This window comes from Mytilus californianus, unplaced genomic scaffold, assembly GCF_021869535.1.
Source record: "Mytilus californianus isolate M0D057914Y unplaced genomic scaffold, xbMytCali1.0.p SCAF_3, whole genome shotgun sequence".
Taxonomy (NCBI): Eukaryota; Metazoa; Mollusca; class Bivalvia; order Mytilida; family Mytilidae; genus Mytilus; species Mytilus californianus.
In genome coordinates, this window is record NW_026262679.1 from 110605437 (window position 1) to 110626537 (window position 21101).

General features: G+C 32.2%; 2 protein-coding genes across 2 annotated transcripts; one reads left to right on the plus strand and one right to left on the minus strand.

Annotated features, from left to right (window-relative positions):
* The first annotated feature begins 2641 nt into the window (after nucleotides 1–2641).
* On the plus strand, nucleotides 2642–18524 carry LOC127733719 (neuropeptide receptor 15-like). The gene is made up of 4 exons (XM_052243034.1): nucleotides 2642–2646; nucleotides 2877–3296; nucleotides 15030–15737; nucleotides 18497–18524. The coding sequence occupies exons 1-4, from the start codon at nucleotides 2642–2644 to the stop codon at nucleotides 18522–18524; spliced, it is 1161 nt and encodes a 386-aa protein (XP_052098994.1).
* Nucleotides 18291–20767, minus strand: LOC127735776 (uncharacterized). The gene has a single exon (XM_052246083.1). The coding sequence runs from the start codon at nucleotides 20533–20535 to the stop codon at nucleotides 18526–18528; it is 2010 nt and encodes a 669-aa protein (XP_052102043.1). The 5' UTR covers nucleotides 20536–20767; the 3' UTR covers nucleotides 18291–18525.
* Nucleotides 20768–21101: the final 334 nt, after the last annotated feature.

The window sequence follows — 21101 nt, forward strand, 5'->3', positions numbered from 1 at the left end:
TATATTAAAGCCAGTAATACAGACAATGCAGGAGTTGTCATGTTAATTTTGGATCGATCTGGAACAATATTAATGCTATAAAATATTGTATAAAGATGTGTGAAAATGGTTTTCTATCAGATTATATTATCTCTTAGATTCCTTTATTGCTACAGAATTGTTTTGTCTCTACATAAATAATATTAATTAGACGAGAAGCTATTCTTGTTTTATTTCTGATCGACTTAGCTTATGTCCGTTGTACTTTTTTAAGCTTTCAAAATCTGGCAAAAAAATTAAAGAAAATTGTTTTTCTTTGTTGTTGCTTGTTTCTTTGTTTATTTTACTATTTTTTCCCTCTATTTTTATATTTATTTTTGTTGCAATTTTTTTGTTGTTTTTTTTTTGTTTAGAAATCGACATTTAGAACTTGTCTATATATGTTGAATCTGTCTTGTTACTTTATTGTTTTTGTTCTAATGAATGCAAGCCTTTTCAATCTCCCCGACTGGTGTGTGTTTACATTCATTGTTGAATCCCATGCAAACAATCTTCAGTTATTTTTATTGTTGAACCTCTATTAGCTGTTTACTATACGAATAGAATGAACTTCCTGCTGCAAGCACTGTTCGTTGTGTTTGAAAACATATAGACCCTAGCAAAATATTGTACAGGAAATAGTATGCAGAGCGTTCAAGAAGTATTTTGCTAATAGAGCTGGACACATTTCATGGGAGAAGACTTTATAAGTTTGATTAACTTGTCTCATCCCTTTTGCATATTTAAGCAAATAAAATATGTTTAAACTAAACACTTTCCATGTATAAAAAAGTATGCAGCATTTAAATTAATAGTGTTATACCATAAGAAACACTGGGACAAAAGTTAGATATTATGAAATACATCTCCAGTATAGAATTGTGGGGAGAATCAATTACGTTTAGGAATGAACTATTATGTGCCCTTCATCGGCCCCGACAAGTAAATATATTTTTTCAATAGAATTATTCTTTCGTAAACATATTTGATTCATTCTTAAAGTAAAAAAATACATGTACATCTGAAATCATGTACATCTGAAATCATTCATGTTTTCAACTTTGATCCTTTTAATATCGATTTCAACGTTTTATTCATATTAAGACTAAGCAGGTATTTTAAAACTGTTTGGACTAGTTTATTTATTTTATGACAAATTTAATAGAAGGATATTCACTATTCTTTAAAAATAGAAAGGAGGTTGCTAGTAAAAGTACAAATGTCGTTTATTGTCTCATTTGTTCAAATTCTGAAAAATTATATAATGGAAAGACAAAGAAGGAACTACGGCATGAAATAAAATGACTGTTCATAAGCAGCAAACCAACCATGAAGATTTTACCAAAATCTGGATCAACGAACATATAAGTAAGAAGATGTGGTAGAGTGCCAATGAGACAACTCTCCATCCAAGTCACAATGTATAAAAAGTAAACAATTATAGGCCAAAGTACGGCCTTCAGCACGGAGCCTTGGCTCACACCGAACAGCAAGCTATAAAGGGCCCCAAAATGACTAGTGTAAAACAATTCAAACAAGAACATGTCCATCGTTGTTCAAACGGACTCTTCAAAATATTTCCATTATATTTTTGTTAAACGTCAAATAGTTATCACAGGGAGAAGAAACAATAATTATTCATAAACATTCTCAATCCTATATTAAATTATCAAAGACATTTTAATTTACCAAGACAACATCTTTACTTTATTTTAAAGAGTTTACTAATTGACATTAATATTTATTCTCCCTGGTATATGTTAACGGTGAAAGCAGTGAAAGTGCTAGTAAATTTATGGAATGGAAATCGTAATTATCTTCACTTTCTTTTCCAAATTACGATAGCAATTTTTTTGTCCTTTCCACGGCGCATACTTACATAAATGAATATACAGTTATATATACTTTTTCCACACCCACAAATGATATGAAATACAAAATTAGAATCTCTACATTAAATAGAATCTCCAAAAATTCCTGATTTGTTGGTTCTACTCAGTACTCGATAGTACACCAGGAATATTGGAGATCCCATTTATATATTGTTTCAGTCTTTCAGTTTGCAATCATAAAACAATCATTGACATTATTCATTGAGAAAAAGGATAATGCTAGCGGAATTATCAGTCGAATTTTGTATTTTTCTATCATTTGTTCGTCTTCAAACTGACCTATTTATAAAAACACTTATATGAGATCACCAGTTTTATCTTTTTAGACATTATTTCATTCAGCACTGCTTCCACATCCCTTGGGAATAACAGATAATTACAAATCAGTATGCCAAATATAATTATGACATCTTACTAAAATATAGTACTGCTCTGTTCATCATGTAATAAAATACACACAATCAAAGTAATTAAAAAAACACACTCAATGACAGTTTCTGTTATTTGTGGTATTCTAACAATCTGTTGGATCCCATTGTAAATTTTATCTTTGAAGAGTTATAGATGCTCCTGCATATAAATACATATTTTTGATAGTCCTATGTTTAATGTATCTACAACTTTCTTAGACTCAGGTCGGTTAAGAACTTCACAGTTTGTTTAGACACTGTCTGCCCTTGAAGAACTATGTAGGGTTTTAGATGCTTATTTGTCGTTGTGTAGCCTTTTCAATGACGTATTCACACTATATTTCTTTATCTAAATTATTAATTCTGATTACTATATAGAATAGGAATAAAGCAAAATTCTCAGGTGAAGTTATTTCCTGATAAAAATGCAGGTATCAGTTCGATCGTTGAAATTGTATCACATGTATTTAAATTAATATGCTATTTCACATTTTAAAGTTTATATGATCTTTTGATAAATAAAACCATTGTTAAAACAAATTTTATTTTTTTGTAGGTGTGAATGTGATATATTAATGGCACTGGAATTTACCATATCACCAGCTTTCGAAAACGGAAGCACAAAATGGCCGAACGTTACCATAGTGACATCCGTCACATCACCCAACATTGGCGTAGTAATTGGATTGGCTATGTTGTTCTTTATAATAGGAGTTGTTGGCGTTGTTGGAAACTCTTTAGTGATATTTGCAGTTCTTTTAAACAGAAAAATGAGAACATCAATGACAAACTTGTTGATAACAAACCTGGCTTTTGCTGACCTAGTTATTCTGTTACTAGGGATACCGGAGACCATCCTGTTTATGACAAACAAGGGCTGGACACTGGACAAGAAGGCTTGCAAAAGTAACAGATTTATATTGGTTACTGCTTTATATGGATCAGTTCTAACTCTCATTGCACTTTGTATAGAAAGGTAATATAAATATGTTTATTCATATCTATAAATCATAAATGTGGCGGTGGTATGACGTAAATACTACACGGAAGTTCTGAAGAATGAAATTATAAATTCTACATTCAGGTCCGTGCGCTCCACAGAGAGTCATATAGTAAACAATCATATTATAACCACATCACAGCTTAATTCCTCTTCTAAACATTTGAAGGTCCCTACTATGTATTGGTTAACTAAACTACACAAAAAAAACGTAAAATGTCGTTTTCATCTCGGCCTCTAGTAAGTGTTCTACAATTAATCTTTTAATGCTTTGAACTAGTTCCTTAACTACTATCAAAGAACTCATCATTAACTTTTGTAATAAAACATGTGAATATAGTGGAATTAACTATTTTTGCAGTGTAGAATCTTCTTTGGATGTTTGAGATAAATAACGTGCTTTTGATGGTCCTTTTGATTCTGTTGACAGTTTTGACTTTTCAACTCTTATCACTACACTTCCACGCAAAAGTTTTCCTATTTAATTAAATGGTCGTTTGACAGATGTGATTGCAATTATGTTTGCCGCTGCAACTCATTTAAATCCTTCTTCTCTAATGAAAAGGGTAAATATGCTAGATATACTTACTTGAGATGTGAAAAGATGATTGAAGCTGTTAATTTTCTCCGTGACAACATTCATGTATGTTTCGGCAATAAATTTTATCGACAGGTTAAAGGTATTTCAATGGCACAAATTATACTGTTAGGAATCCGAGTTTATGACCAAACTCAGTAAACAATGTAAAGATCCGTTTAAATTGCAATTAATTGACAAATTCATCGACACTTACCGTTATCTTGATAATATTTCTTCGTTAAATAATCAAGAATTTTCTAAATATACTGCCGAAATTTACCCAAAGGAACTTATCTTGAATCATTCAAATATATTTCTAGATTTAGATATTTCAGTTTTACACGGGAAACTCTAGGACAAAGGGGACGATTTTTGTTCCATATTGTTAATTTTCTGTTTTTGGACGGTGATGTCCCTTTGACGCATGTCAGTGTCAGAAATGACGTTTTGGATTTCAATGAAAGTAATCTATCATGTATTACAGGTAAATTATTAAGTCAGGGATTTCGTTACCAAAAATCAATTAAAACCTTTACTAAATTCTTCCATGGATATAAAGATTTGGTTTTGAAGTCTGGCTGTACCTCTAGAAAAAACTTATTTCAAACGTGATATCCTATTTTTTACGGAGATGTTGTTTCGAATTTAGACACGATCCGGGTAATCTTATCGATCCTTTAGATAAACTTATTCTAAAAGGTTACCAATTCAACATTTATCGGTAAATTGAAACCAAACTAAATATTATTGTTATGTACATATGCACATTCACGGTTCTACAATCTGTCGAGACCTGTGTTTTGACATTGTACAAGGTCATGCTTGCTGTGACTGTTAATGACGTCTTTACACTAAATCCATTGGATATTGGATATGTACTGATTGATATTTTAGTCTTAGATACATGATTTTTTTTATTAATTGTTATTGACTTTGAACTAGCTGTCAGTAGCAGCGATTACTTTCAGACTTGTACTCAGTGTCAATTTGTTGTGGGGATGTATAAATTTCCTGCCACGTCAGGTCTGTGTTTTTTTTTAGTTGTTTTTTTAGTCAGTTTTGTATCCCTTTTAAGCCCTTTTCAACTGATTTTTATAGTTTGTTCTTATGTTGTACTGTTACACTTCTGTCCCATACCAGGTTAAGGGAGGGTTTGGCGCCAGCAAACATGTTCAACCCCGCCACATTATGTGTGTGCCTGTCCCAAGTCCTGAGCCAGTAATTCAGTGGTTGTCGTTTGTTGCTGTATATCATTTTTTTTTTTCGTTCATAGTTTTGTACATAATTCAGGCTGTTAGTTTCCTCGTTTGAATTGTTTCACATTTGTCATTTCGGGGCCTTTTATATCTTACTATGCGGTACGGATTTTGTTCATTGTTGAAGGTCGTACGGTAACCTATAGTTGTTAACTTCTATGTCATTTGGTCTCTGGTGGAGAGTTGTCTCATTGGCAATCATACCACATCTTCTTGTTTATATAATTATTCGCCATATTCTCAATTTCCATATCCTATAACTGTTTTAATGTTTCCTAATGGTGCTTTACTGGAAAACATGTGCTGTTTTTCCTCACAAAATAATTTGTTAATATTTCAATCATATTATCATCTATGATATTAAAACAACATGCTTTCTTTAAAAAAAAAAAGGAAAGCAATACGTGAACCTAAGACCGCTGACTGCCGGGTCACCAAAAGATTGTTGCTGAATTTGTGTTTGCTTTTAAATTGAAATAATTGACTGTGATTAGAAGAAGTCAGTTGAAAGTGTATATTTACATCTACTATTTGAATATACATTATAAAGCTAGACTATTTTATTTAGTACTTGGGAATGTACATAATTTTCCCGATGATAACCCTTTTGCAAATCCCAATTTCTACAAACCGGATGACTTATGCAAATTGCACAAACCAATCGCAATATAAATTTATGCACTCAGTTTGCTTTATAATCTGGAATTCTGCATGCATTTATTTTATCTATCATATCTTTATATTTTGCTTCCTGCATGGACCTTCATGTTCTCAACTCGTTATTGAAGCTGTCTGTACTCATGGTAGATGTAGATGTTAATTGTATAGATAAATCTAAAGTCCAATTTCCATGTCCAATGAAATCTGTGGCATTCAACTGATTGGGACATCTTATAAAGAGACTTTTTTTTATCTAATAAAACATCTCAAATTTTAAAGATTTCCTGATTTTACTTAAATCAATTCAAATATTCTACAGGGAAACTTGGTTTTGCCGAAGAATATCTTAATTCAGAAATTTTATGATTACCTGTACACACCCTCAAAATAACCAATTTATATAAAAAGGTATGTAGATATAAAAAGATATCAGAATTAAAATGATGTTCGCCAGACGCCAGACTACAAAAAAGCATCAGTGACACTCAAACGAAAAAAGTGAAAAGGCCAAATATATTACAAAGTTAAGGAATCTATTCCTTGGGTAGACAATCCTTAGCTTTTCGAAAAGGTCAAAGTTTATTATAGGACAGTGACTCAAAAAAAAATACAAAAGAGAAACAGCTAGAGGTCAGAATACCGTAAGTTATGATGACCGTGCATGAAAGTCATATGTCAATCTCTTACAGCCGTGTCCTAAATTTAGATAAGAAAAACGAAAATGCGCATTCACGAGTGAAATTAGTATTATTGGAATTTTTGAGAACGCAAACCGATAGTGTGCGTTTGAAAAGTGATCTATAATGTGAATGAATCAAGACGTGTAGGATAGTTGGGCAACACAGTGAATACAAACTTCAAAACCGTACCATAGTACAAATATGTAGATGTTATAAGGTTAAACTATTAAAACAAACAAACACAAATAGAATTGAAATTTTATAATAAACATAGTTTACGTTCCTGTTAGTAATTTTTTTCCGAAAATTTTTAATATATATACATGTAGTATCAATAAACACAAACGTCAAGTATTTACGGACGGACATTTTATTTATCAAATGAATCTATTTTTAAATTCTACCATTCCACTATATGAATAGATTACTATACAAAATATAAGCAAAGACTTATAAATCCATACTAAAACAGTACAACAAAATTAACATTATGATAGTACTTAATTAAATTTTGTTTTGATTATTGTAAATTATTATTACTTTTTTTTGTGAGCTGCAAGGATTTAAAATCTTTGTGAATTGAAAACACACAAGTATTTTTATTCACGACCGTTTTAAATTTAAATATTTAATTAATTTATCTCACTTTCCGTTTTATGGATATATTACAATACAAAAATAAATAACAATTACTCATAAAACCTTACTAAAACGGTAGGAAATAATTAACGTAGAAATATAATTATTATTGTTTATCAACATCTTTTTTTTTTGTATGATGCAAGGATTTATGCAGATTTGATTACTATGCATGTTTCATTCACAAATGATCGAATATTTAAAAATACCAAAGCAGAGTATCTTGTCATATAGATACTTATTTCTTAATTGCAACTCTGAAAATATTCTGACTTCGATTTAATATTTAGTTTCTACAGAAATATAAATACAGTATATATTTTGTATATATTTCTTTGATTTCTATTGAATTAATTAGATTTAATACTTTTGATAATAATATTATCTTCATGTTTTCCGATCTAATATACACATTTAAACCAGACTGTTCTCTCATTAGTCTATGATGAAAATACACACGTGGTTAAATCTTCAGACATAATTAGTTTACATGTTATCATGACAATGCAAAATACCACGTTATAATTGACCTAGATACGCACAGTGTACAGGGGTCGTTTTAAAACAAATATATTTGCGTTGTCATAATACTTGTTTAGAAACTTTCACATCAAAGCGCTTATAAACATTCACATTATTAAAAACACATATGTTTTGTGAAAAGGCAAAAAGGTTCTTATATTTAAACGATTTATTGACTGCAACCTAGCCTTATTGTTTACTTTCCAATTTACTTTGATGGTGTAATGTCACGCGGTAGCCAAGCCATAGAGGGACCGTATGAAAGACGTAGATAACTACATGTATAAATGATAGACGTTCCGAGAATTTTATTCCGACTTCCGGCCGAGAGATATCGAGTGGCGCATAGACCATCCAACTCGCCAATATATAAGCGTGAACCCCTCAGGGGGTTCACGCAAAAAATTACTATGCTTTTACAATGGCGAATAAAACATCTCATTATTTAAATAACCGGCAAGTGACGTCAAAAAGGGTTGAAAAACCAAGTTCATACAAACCGAATCAATTTATTTTAACATTTGTCTAATAGTGTTCTTAGCTGGCGTTTCATTACGTTTGCTAATTACTTTTCCCACTGCAAAAAGGTATTCCCCTAAAAAGTTATCTCGCCTTCATCATTTTTAACGGGGTTATGACGTGACAAGATGCGATTTGTGGAAATCACTATGAAGTTCGAGTACGAATTATTTTACTAAATATGAAACACTCACATCAAATGTAACTACTTTTTACAATATTAATAACGAAAACAACAAGAAAATATGTTTTGAAAAAATAGTTATAGCTTAGAACAGAAATTGTTTCAGAAGCCCACCGTTCTGCATATAAATTGGTTTCCTGAAACGCACATATGAGGTTGTCATAGTGTCCTTGAAGGCGCGGCCCAAGGCTAATTAGAGTCAATAACATTTATATTGTTAACCAAATTTATATCCTGATATAGGAATGGATTTTGAATAAGTGGTTTTTATTTACTGTAGAATTGCATGCAGATTTTGTAAGTTTCAAGCGATTAGAAGGCACGTATGATATCAACTTTTAAGAAATGAAAAGCTTTTAAATTACTGCATAATAACCAATTAAATAATTGAAGCAATTGACCCTCTGTATGCTATAAGATACAATCCATATGGAGATATGTTTCTTCCTACAGATTATATATTTGAAACAAGATATTATGTCACTACTGGTCTTTTACCGTAAATTTGTATCCGCTTCTTCCCCTAAACCCCTCCACATAATTTAATAAAACTTTCTCAGAATCTTTGTACATGCAATATTGTTTTTGTTTGTTTTTATTTTATTTTTTGAGTTCTCCATTACCAAAACAAAGATTTTCCCATACCTTTTATTTAGCGGTACCCATTTTGTGTATGCAACTCCCCTTAAACCCATTATTACAGTTTATTGAAACTTTCTCACAATCTTAACCATATATTTGCTATTGTTCACATCATATTATCTTTTTGATCATAATTATTTATGTGGTTTCTCTTACTAAAGCATGAACTTTGCCATTGCTTTATTTAGAGCCGGACTCCTCCTAAACCTTGTTTACAATATATTGAAACTATCTCACAATCTTAACCATTGTGCAACACTTATTTTTTTTTCTCAGTTTCTGTCAGGAATATTATGCACACTACAGTGCACATTTATATCACATTCTTCTTCTCATTAAATCAGAATTGATGAAATTTTCTCAGAATCCGCACCAAAATACTCCATTGTGCACATTCGATATTGCATTTGATCTCAATTAACTTAAGGGGTTTCTCTACCAAACCTTAGACCTTGTAATGGGCGGGGTATATTTTTGTGAGCTTTGCTCGGAATACCTCTAGATGATATTAGTTCTAAGATCAAACTTCCTATTGATAAGATTGCATATAGCGATACATGCGACAAAACAATTTAAAACTTAATGTACCGACTTTAAATAATTGAAGCAGTTGACTTTCTGCGTGCTACAAGGTTATCATACATGTATTGTGGAGGTATGTTTCTTCCTGTCCTTAGAAACCTCTAATGCTTGAAACAAGATAATATGAAACAACTGACATTTTACCGCTTCCGACTATTGGATGAGGAAAAGTAATGACATTAAGATAAATATGTATTTGAAATTTACAAATTTAGTTCATTAGTTTGTACTTCCGATTTGGACTAAGACATAAATAATTACTCTCAGTCACATTTTCATATTATAAAGGGTAGATAATAAGTATCGGAGATGAAGAAAACAATGTGTATAAATAACATAACAAATCATATAGCGATACTGAGAAAACTATAATTCCTCACCTCATATAAATGTGTTATCATTTTAAAGACTATGTAAACAGAGATTTGTTCAAACTTACAAAGAAAAGCCTATACTATAAAATTCACCGTTGAAAAGTTAAGAAATTGCTTTAGTAGATAAGGTTCCAACGCCCTCAGGCAAAGTTGACCTTAGATGAATTTGGCTGTTACTTTATAGATCCCTCTTGGTCATATAGCTCCTTACAGTTCTACATATTAATACATTCATTGCTCTTTAAAGATTGGATTTGAGCGTTCCTGTTGAAGATAAATTTGGAAAAGCGATTCGGATGCACAAAATTTATTATGCGTTACTTTCATTTTCTAGCATTGGTAGCTTTGTCCGAGACACATGCAGTCGAAGTTTTGTTACATAAACTAATTATTTCAGCTGAAAATGTATTAAGAATATGCATAATCAATTTAATCAGGACATTGAGTACTTAGCAGATGATACATCAAAACCAGACAAATCATATACCAATAAATGTATCGAAACCACATTTTCTTATTTTTATAAGTATCGATTTGTCGCGTTATGTACTCATAGTAGAAATATTTAAAGGCAAGTGACAAATTTTGAGTATTGCTACTTTTTCTTATCTCGGGAGCAAAACTTTTGTTTTGTTTTTTTGTTTTTTTTTTCAATATTACAATTTTCTGGCTTAGAATTTTTAAAAATGTACTTAATAAAACAATGAGTACTTAACGAATGGCTCTTATTCCTTGAGAGAGAAGCATTATTGGCCCAGCTTAAGTACATTTGGGAAAAAGTATGGATCTTTATGCTTTTAGAGAATAATAAAAGGGACAGAAAGTATACTGAAACCATGTCAAATGCTGTGTTAACTTAGTTTACATGTTTCTTAATTATATCTAGCTTTAATTCTGTTTTAAAATCAATTTAACATATCTAACAAGAAACGATAAATCTAGTACAAGAGTACATACTCAATAAAATCTTAGCGTACATGAATTTAGTTTTTATGTAATTCTAGGATACTAATTAAAAGAATTTAGATCATACTTAAGGATAAGTAGAAATTAATATCATATATAGGGTATGAACTTGTAGGTGTTTTCATCCACCATTATATTTTGAAGCCAATGGACAATACTAATAATCTGAAACCCAGGGATTGACTTGGGTGTAGAAATATGGTCAGTCCCGGCAACTCCCATCTGTCAGTAGAACTTATTCTTAAGTTGGGCTTCATTTAGCTGCTGTGCAGGTAGATTAGAAACTCTGTCTCGTCCGGTCGAAAAAGAGACATTTTGGCTCGTGTAAGAAAAGTGCCACTATCCTTGCACGTTACAGAATCCATGTAACAACACCATAGTCCATAATATTTCTATTGCAAGGCGCAATGTTTAACGACTTATGATGGCTCGTAAATCATTATTCCCTAATTTACAACTCCCATAAACTCTCCTTCGCTTTATTGTTTTGAGACACAGCCGATAACCTGTCAAGTTCAGTATCCTGTCAACAAATAATCAAAAATACAAATTAGGTATATCTTCTATTTGACAGTGTTTTTCATATTCATATTCATTGCTCTTTAATGATATTGGCAGTAGATACATCATACCATATCATTGTTTATATGATGACATTTTAAGCATAATCACGTAAAAGTTATCAACATGGAAGACATAACTTATAAGTTATATTGCAAAATTGTTTTTATTTGTCTTCAAAACTCATTTTAACTTCAGTGGCGTGTATTGGATGTGCTAAGACCTTGTGCACCGTGCTTAGAAGGCTTTGTCAAGGATATTATATTTATAACGTGATGTATATTCATCCCATGGTACGAAACAGGATATTTTTATCAATAAAATTAAGATTGCATGCAATGTAATTTCCTTTGATATCATATGTTGCCATTGTTATTTTCTACAATAACATTAATCGTTCAAACACCTTCTATCTTCTGATTTCCTCCGAGCAGCCATCACGTCGAAATTGATGAATACAGTAGCAATTATATTCCAGACTTTCGTGGTTTTTTAATGAACAAAGTTAAGCCTTCTGAATCAGAGGATCAGCACTATTATTCACATAACACTATCATAATATGTTATTATCTGCTCGTTATTATAAAATAAAACATGATATTCTTATATTTCAAGTATTATTACTCTCCATAAAGAGCTATATGACAAAAGCTGTTATATATGAAAATAAGAAGATGTGGTATGATTGCCAATGAGACAACTCCTAAACAGAGACCAAAAGACATAGAAGTTTACAACTATAGGTCACCGTACGGCCTTCAACAATGAGCAAAATCCGCATAATCAGATATAAAAGGCCCCAAAATGACAAATGTAAACCAATTCAAACGAGAAAACTAACGGCCTGATTTATATGCAAAACAATGAACGAAAATCAAATGTGATATACAGCAACAAACGACAACTGCTGAATTACTGGCTCCTGACTTGGGAAAAGCACATACAGAATGTGGCTGGGTAAAACTAGTTTGTTGGCGCGACCCCCCCCCCCCTCCCCCCCCCCCCCCCCCATAAACCTGTGACAGTAGTGCAACAGTACAACATAAGAAGAAACTATAAAATCAGCTGAAAAGGGCTTAACTAATCAGGTCGATACAAAGCAGAAAAACACCCAACAAAAACACAGACCGTACGTGGCAGGGTATTTATTAATCCCCACATCAAAAAAGACATTAAGCACAGATCTGTGAGTACTCGCAGTTACTGACAGCTAGTTCAAAGCCAATAACAACTAATAAAAAAATCGTGCACCTAAGACAAAATTATCAATCAGTACACATCCGACATCCAATGGATTTGGTGTAAAACGTCATTAACAGTCAGAGAAAAAATACCACCTTGTGCAATATCGACAGATTGTAGAGCCATAAATGTGCATGTGTATATAAAATGATAATTAGTTTGATTTTAATTTACTGATAACAAAATATTTATACAAATAAAACAATATTCAAAGATCTAAATACAGTGTTGAATTGGTAACCTTTTAGAATAGAATTATAAGTATTAACAACATCTCCGTCAAAATTAGGATGTGCTATCACGTTTGAAATAAGTTTTCTACAGGTACAGACAAACTTCAAAACCAGATCTTTGTATCTATGGAAGAATTTAGTAAAGGTTTTAAGTAATTTGTGGTAACGAAATCCCTGACTTAATAATTTACCAGTAATACATAGATTATGTTCATTGAAATTCAAAACGTCACAACAGAGACGGGCATAGCGAACGAGTTGTGATATATTAACACCGTTAGATGGTGCCAAAGGAACAAAAACGTCCAAAAATAGAAAATTAACAAAACAAAAAATCGTCCCCTTTGTCGAAATTTTTTGTGTAGAGTTTCCCGTGTAACACTGAAATATCTAAATCTAGGAAAGGACATTTTTTACTCTCATATTTGATTTATTTAAAAATAAGTTCTTTTGGGTAAATTTCGGCAGTATATTTAGAAAATTCTTGATTATTTTACGAGTAAATATCATCAAGGTAATGGTAAGTGTTGTTGAATTTATCAATTAAATGCAATTTAGACGGGTCTTTACTGAGTTTGGTCATAAACTGTGATTCATAACAGTACAAGAACAAGTCTGCTGTTAAAGGGGCGCAACTGGTGCCCATAACAATACCTATAATCTGTCAATAAACTTTATTGCCGAAACGTACATAATGTTATCAAGGAGAAAATTAACAGCTTCGATCATCTTATCACACCTCAAGTAAGTATATCTAGTATATTTACCTTTCTCATTAGAGAAGGAGGCTTTAAATGAGTTGCAGCAAATATATTTGCAGTCAGATTTATCAAATGACCATTCAATTGAATAGGAAACCTTTTGTTTGATAAGGTTTGTGGAAGTGTGGTGTAAAAGGTTGAAAAGTCGAAACTGTCAACAGAATCAAAAGGATCATTTGGAGACATTGAAAAAAAGAGGCAAAAGATACCAAAGAGGCAAGATGATAAATTGTCTTAATTCTTGCAGTTTCATAATACATTTATTTTCTCATTATCATTATTTATTATTTATGATGCCGATTTCATTTAATAGTCGTAAAAAAAGATTATAGTATTACAAAAAATATTGGAAATTACAACGGACCACACCAACCAACCAACCAACATCAAACTTCTCCGAGAGAAAAAAAAACGTACACATCGAGAAAAACAACAACGAATAAAACATGATCGAGATAGTCTGACTATATACAAGCACAATATGTGGTTGGGTTATTCAGATTTACGTGCGCAAAAACTTTACAAACCCCCATGGTGAAAACAAATACAGAAAAAAAATCTATGCGCCGGTATATACCATTACACTCTTGTATGTTGCCATTAATAGGGATGTGCTCATGACGCAAAAACTACTTTAACACGAGTATGAAGAAGTCGTTTGATCTGTTAGATTGTCAGTTGTGAAATATTCCCTTTCGCGAAATTTGGAAGAGTCTAGATCCGAATGGGGGGGATGCATGCTTAGCAGGAGTTCTTTTCGCTGTTGATGTATCCGGTCTCTCTCCTGTATGAGTTCACTTCGTGTGTTTCCCTCAGATCATTTGTTACTATTGTCAAACAGACGTCGAACATAGTTTGAGCATTGATAAACTGCTGTTGTCTCATATATTCTAGGTTTTTAAATATCCTGTTAGTACTCAAGGCAGTATCCTGTAATTCTGGGGTTATCGTTGGTTCATGTCCGTCGTATTTGTTTTTCGTAAACTGAATTGTTATGAACTAGGTCGTTCGTTTTCTTGTTTGAATTGTTTCACATTTTTCTTGTCGGGGCCTTTTATAGCCGACTATACGGCATGGGTTTTCAAACTGTTAAAGGCCGTACGGTGACATATACTTGCTAACTTCCACGTCATTGGAACTGTGGTGAATAGCTGTATCATTGGCAATCATACCACATCTCCTTATTTTTATAATTACCTGAAATGAAACAAAAGGCTAATTTATCGTAGCCATATTTCGATTGATGTCTGAAATCTGTTTGAATTTTGTATGAAGAATAAAAAATTCAAATGTCTTAATATTTTTCAGGTATGTAGCTATTATCCATCCAATAAAGGCACATATTCTTTGTAACAAGAGACGAATTACCGCTGTACTAGGGTGTTTATGGCCCTTTGCTTTTGGTGCTGGATTGCCAACTCTGTTTTTCAATGATGTGCGTGTTTTGCCCGGAAAGGAAGACCCTTACTGTACAATCATGTTTCCATACAAACATGAAACATTTTATAAAGTTTTCAAATATGTGGAATCGGTTTTATTCTATTTTATTCCTCTTGGAATTCAACTTTCATTGTATCTGTTAATATCAAAACACTTATTTACGGGATCCGACCGCCTCCACCGAAGAGTGACTATTCGAAGCGCAAACGGTTCGTCCATTGAGCGCCATTCAGAAGCACTCAAGGCGAGAAGAGGTGTTATAAAGATGTTAATGATGTGCGTAATAGTCTATTTTGTAAGTTATTCACCAAACCAGATTCTTCTTATTGTTGAAACGATTAGACCAGCAACATTTCATGAGAATTTTTCATACATTGTGTTTACAATGATTGTGGCAAATATTAACTCAGCAGCAAACCCTGTTCTGTACAGCATTTTCAGTCAAAATTTTAGGAAATGTTTTAAACTTATCCTCTGCAGATGCCTTCGCTCACGAAACTCTCCAGAAATTCGCAGAGCACTTCACCTGACACATGGAAATGGAGGTACCAAATCTTCAGGAAATTCTGTGGCTGGGTTAGCGTTGACGGAAGTATAACTTCATTTCGTTTTGTTTTCATAATAAATTTTTATCGATATTTTAGACTTCTTTTCAGTTTTAAAACAAATTCATTTACATGCTCCTTTTTACCAATAAACAATAACAGTGTCTAAATGGACTGTTTTACAAGGAAGATTCATGTAATACATAAAATATCATCCCATACAGACAAAAAGTCACATTTAAAACACATTTCCACGACTAGTGCAATATGAACTCCAGTAGTAGCCTTGAAATTATGAGTTACTTTAAAAATTTTATAAACAAATATGAAGACTTTAAATGAAAATTCTAAATGGTGAAGTTAGCCAAACTTGTGGTATTTAAGTCTTATCTGTCGCAAGACCAGGATCATAGAAATAGAAATTGCAAAACAAAATATAAGGCAAGTGTTCATTATTAATATTTAACTAATTTACTATTGATAACGTGTAAAAAAAAGAGGCGGAAGATACCATGGGTAATTCAATAATCGAAGTCGAAGAAAACTGACAATGTCATGACAAAAGTGAAAGACGATAAATGACAAACAAGTCCACAAAACTCTACATAGTAAATCAAAGGATTACCAAAACATACCCCACCAAAATGATTCGGGATGATCGCAGGTGTCCAGAAAGTGTATACAGATCCTGCTCCACAAGTGGAACCCGTAATGTTGTTCATGGTAATTACACAAGTCTCATTCGGTAATGTCACAATCGAGGAATAATGTTTACAACACATTTTAAGCATATTAAATATAAATGTATGCTTTCGTTTTCTGTCTGTAACTAATAGTAGATTAACTGAATATTTCTAGATAATTCAAAGACAAAAATCGCATACAGAAATTGAAAACACTTTATATAATAACTGACGAAACAAGCGATACATGGTTAAAAAAATGAAAACAACACGTTATAAATTGAATGCGTTCGAAGCGCTTTCATCAGGAACGCTCAAAGCCGAATATTTGAAAGCCAAGGATGTATAAAACCGAAACAGTTGAAAAGCTATATAAAAAAGTATCTAAAATAATAGCCAAATCCTTCTAAGTCCAACTTTGCCTGAGGGATTTGAAACCTTACTTTTTTTATAATTTCAAAATTTATAAACGGGCAACTTTAGACAGGTTTGTTATTAATCATATCAGTACTGAAGTACTGACTACTGAGCTGATGATACCCTCGGAGACTGATAGTCCACCAGCAGAGGTATCGACACAGTGCTGTAAAAATGAAAACCACGTTATAAATTTAACATGTACTTGGCGTAAATAACTGTGCTGAAACAAGAATTGTGGCTTTTTCGAATAAAGTAAATCTTGGACAAATAAAGTAATTTTATTCAGATCAGTTTTGTTTTAATGTTCGAAAACTTTTTATGTGTTTGACTTTTGATCTCGCGCATACCTGATGAAGGTAGTTTTAGGAGTACTTGTCATGAACACTGAAATCAATATCATACAGTGTTTTTGTATGCACTCACAAAAGATAAATGATACGGCGCCAATTCTGCATTCGTCATTTAAATTTACGTAAGTCGAAAATCGGACACAAAGAACAAAATATTACAATTTCAAAAACTATAGATTCACTAGACATAATTTTCTGAGAATTTCTATTGACTTTCCTTTCAATCTCCAGTATATTTCAATGAATGGACGCATTTGCTTTTAATACAAATATACCAATAGAAAACATAAAATAAGTGCGACGAAAAACTTAGTATAGATCCACCACTATGATATTTATTACGTAATATTCGTATTTTTTATTATTGTTTTGTTTTGTTTCTCGTGTAATAGATTTGTGTTATTGTGTTTATGGTAAGTGAAAATTTGTAACTGCATATTTGAAAATGTATTATAGATCTGGCCCGACAATGTGTTTGCAATAAAGTTTTCTGAAGCTGAATTTGTAGTTAAAATACTTTTGCCGATGAGATTATGTTTGTGTCATGAGTTACAAATTCCAGCCAATGTGATAGTAAATGACTTAAGATTACATTAACTCTTCCAGTGTAAATTGCTGGTCGTAAGCACGGATAAAGTGGAGGGAAGTAATTTTGTTCTAAATTGGAGCAATCGTATACCTTATTTTTGGCTCAAATGATACTATGCATCTTTAAAACCATTGGCGCAAACCAACATCGGCGCAAAAGATTTGTGGTGCAAAAGGACGCATTTTTGGCGCAAACAAATTTCTCACGATTTGAACAAACACCGTTTCACCTTGTATGTACAAATCTTTTATATTGACTTTCTTTAATTTTTTATGCAATTCAAGAAAACGAGAAAAAAAAATCCGTAAAGGTGAAAGAAGAAAAGATCCATTTGGTATCGATTGCTTGTATTATGGGTCGTCCGTTTGCTCTCAACATCAGAAGATATTTTTTCTTCAGTTGTACGTTCAAAGTGATTTAAAACGATATAGAAAATACATTGTGTAAAAATTGGCACATTTTGCAATTGGATTGTACCTATAAACCCTATCACTAAATTAATAAATTGTGTCATAATGATTTATTGATTGAAGTAACAACAGTTACATAATGCCAATCCTTTTCATTTATTTAAATTTATACCTTGAAGATAATAAATCTTCCAAAATGTTTCCTCGCAATGATCAATTGACTGTTCTCAATTGATGGCAAACTGACGTTAATGAACCAATAATTCAAATTTATTTTCCTTAATTTTAATTTAAATTCCAGTCAATTTACACCTTATATAATTTGTATAATTCTCTAGGATGAGTAGGTTCATCCAGCTGCTCTAAACTAAACGATTTTCCCGCTTTTTAACCCTATCCATAAATGGTCCTTGCAATCAATTGTCATACAGAAAGGGTTTTTAATTTCCGAATGAATAATATATTGCAGAAAATTTCCTGATTGATCTAAAATATGCAGCTTGTTACAACTATAGTCGGAAATGATTATTCTTGCTTCACTGTCGCAGCAGATACTATTTGGATTGAAATGCTCTTCACTGTCATTGATTCCGGTATAAACAAGCTTCAACGATCTGTCCTTATTAAATATCAAAATTTTTCCTCTTTTCTCACTTGTTTCATCCAATACACAAATGTCACCATTCATATTTTCGGCAAGTCTCCTTGGTGTCGTGAAAATTCTTTTTGTACCGTAAAATTCAATTGTTTGCACCACTTCAAAATCATCATTCATCCTTACAACTTGTCGACGACTTTTGCTATCTGTATTGTAAGACCATGAGTCTACAAGAGACACTAATACATCGCCATTTTTGCAAAATGCCACTGCAATTGGATGTAGATCAACGTGGTAAAAAGACCAGCCAATATTCTGAGTCGAGGATAAAGTATTTTCAGGTAATCCCATTGGGGTTATTTTAACAATTCTATTGTTATAGTCTACTGCTATTACGGTGTTGGGAGGCTTGAGTGTCCAATCCTCAACAACAAATTTAAACTCAATTTTCTTTCGTTTATTTGCACCGGAGTGAAACAAAGAATTTGTGGTTGAAAACCCCTGATGTATCCAACATACATCGAAGCCTATTACGCAAAGACAACAAACTGGTTTATCTTCGCAATCGATTGCTAAATGGGGAACGGGTTGTAATATAGAACTAGGAATGTTGCCTTTGCGATGTGATGCGCTTTGGTTAAAGTTCACGGATAGCGAAAAATTGCTATCGTGTATGGTAGATTTCAGTAATGGCAGTGGTAGATTATCATATGTATTGTTGGCATCATCAGTTTCATGAGATTCGGATTTATGATCAAAATATGAGATTCCTTTTGGTTTATTGTTCTTAATGGCGGTATGTATGCCTCCATCATGCTCTGGATGTCCGCGTTTTGATTGAATTTCTTTTGCATTGGTGGGAATATTGGTAAAACTCTTTTGTTTTTCGTTGAAATGATCTGTCCAGTTATTACCCTGCATGCTTCTGTGATTTTCTGAGACACGGTTACAATAATTCTTTCGCGTACTGATTTCTTCGCTGTTTAGTTCATATTCTAAATAATTTAACATTGTCTGTTTTGATTCTGTATGCCTACGTTCAATATTCTCCTTTTCCCTAAACGGGTAATCCCATTTGGTTTCAGATATAGATGTAGCAGGTTTGAACTCTCTTTTCACTAACACAGCTCCGAACATGGACTTCATAAAAATGGTATCAATTTTACCTGGTTCAAATACCGGCATGTCTATTTTTGAGTGCAATTTATTGACATCATCACGTCCAATATGTTCTCTATGTCTAAAGAGATCCAATTTTAAATCTGCATTACTCATAATCAGCTGCTGAAATGTTTTGGAAATTTCGTTGTCTGAACGTTTATTGAGCTTTAAATGGACTCGTTGTTTTATTATATTTAGATGTGTATGATTCTGCTTTGTTATTGTCCGACATTCCTCTTGTAATTCATTCTTTATTTTCTTGATGTGCCTTAGAAATTCTTCCGCTCGATTATCTATTATTTCTTTTATAGTTTCAGCGGTTTCTTTTGTCTTTTGATGATATTCTTCAATTTGTTTCAAAATTTCTACTAGTTCTAGTTCGTTTTTAACAGGTTGACCTGTAACATCTGGGACGGGCGTATTAAATAATTCCTCAAATCTTATCTCTTTCTGTCTTGAACTTGCTCTCTTGACGTCATGGACATGTGAAGAATGACGCTCTAAAATACAATCTGAACAGACGTGGCTTCGACAAAAAAAGCAATAATATTTCAGTTCTTCCTTTATATGCCTGTCACACACCGGTTGAAGACTTTCTGAAGATGACAGATTTTCCATTACGGTTCAGAAAATAGTATTTATTAATCCCTATTCTGTATGAAAAAACACCTTAAATTACTATAATAGCAATTTACTACGCATAAATCCTCTTCAATAGCAGCTAATTATCCTACGAGAAAATGAACGAATTATGCGAACAAGAAATATCTTCTTTGAACAAATACGTTGCTGTTGTATTTTTAGCTCATCGTAATGTATGAAATCAACGTAATTTGTTTATGTTATGACACTTATGACGATCTTTATGAAAATAAGAATTACTTGTTTAGCACACTTTATAAGCTTTGAGACGAATCACTGGTTACGAATCAACCTGCTTTGTTTCGGAATTAAAATTACAAAACAAACTGTATACCTTCACACACTTTCTTTATGTTTTAATTGTCCCTTTAAACTTTATACTTGTTTGTTTATTGAACTAGTTTGACACTTTGAATGTTTTTCACCATTACATATTTGATTTTATATTTACAATACGAATAAATATTATCACGGAAAATCGGCATGGTAAAAAATGCACTAAACAACGAACTCATATCAATAAAACATTTTGCTTTCGTTCA

Bases quoted from the DNA above. Each gene is read 5' to 3' on its own strand.
- LOC127733719 (XM_052243034.1), top strand. The intron at 3,297-15,029 runs GTAATATAAATA...AATATTTTTCAG, and splicing joins ATTGCACTTTGTATAGAAAG to GTATGTAGCTATTATCCATC. The intron at 15,738-18,496 runs GTTAGCGTTGAC...ATAATTCTCTAG, and splicing joins TCAGGAAATTCTGTGGCTGG to GATGAGTAGGTTCATCCAGC.
- LOC127735776 (XM_052246083.1), bottom strand. From the start codon at position 20,535: ATGGAAAATCTGTCATCTTCAGAAAGTCTTCAACCGGTGTGTGACAGG.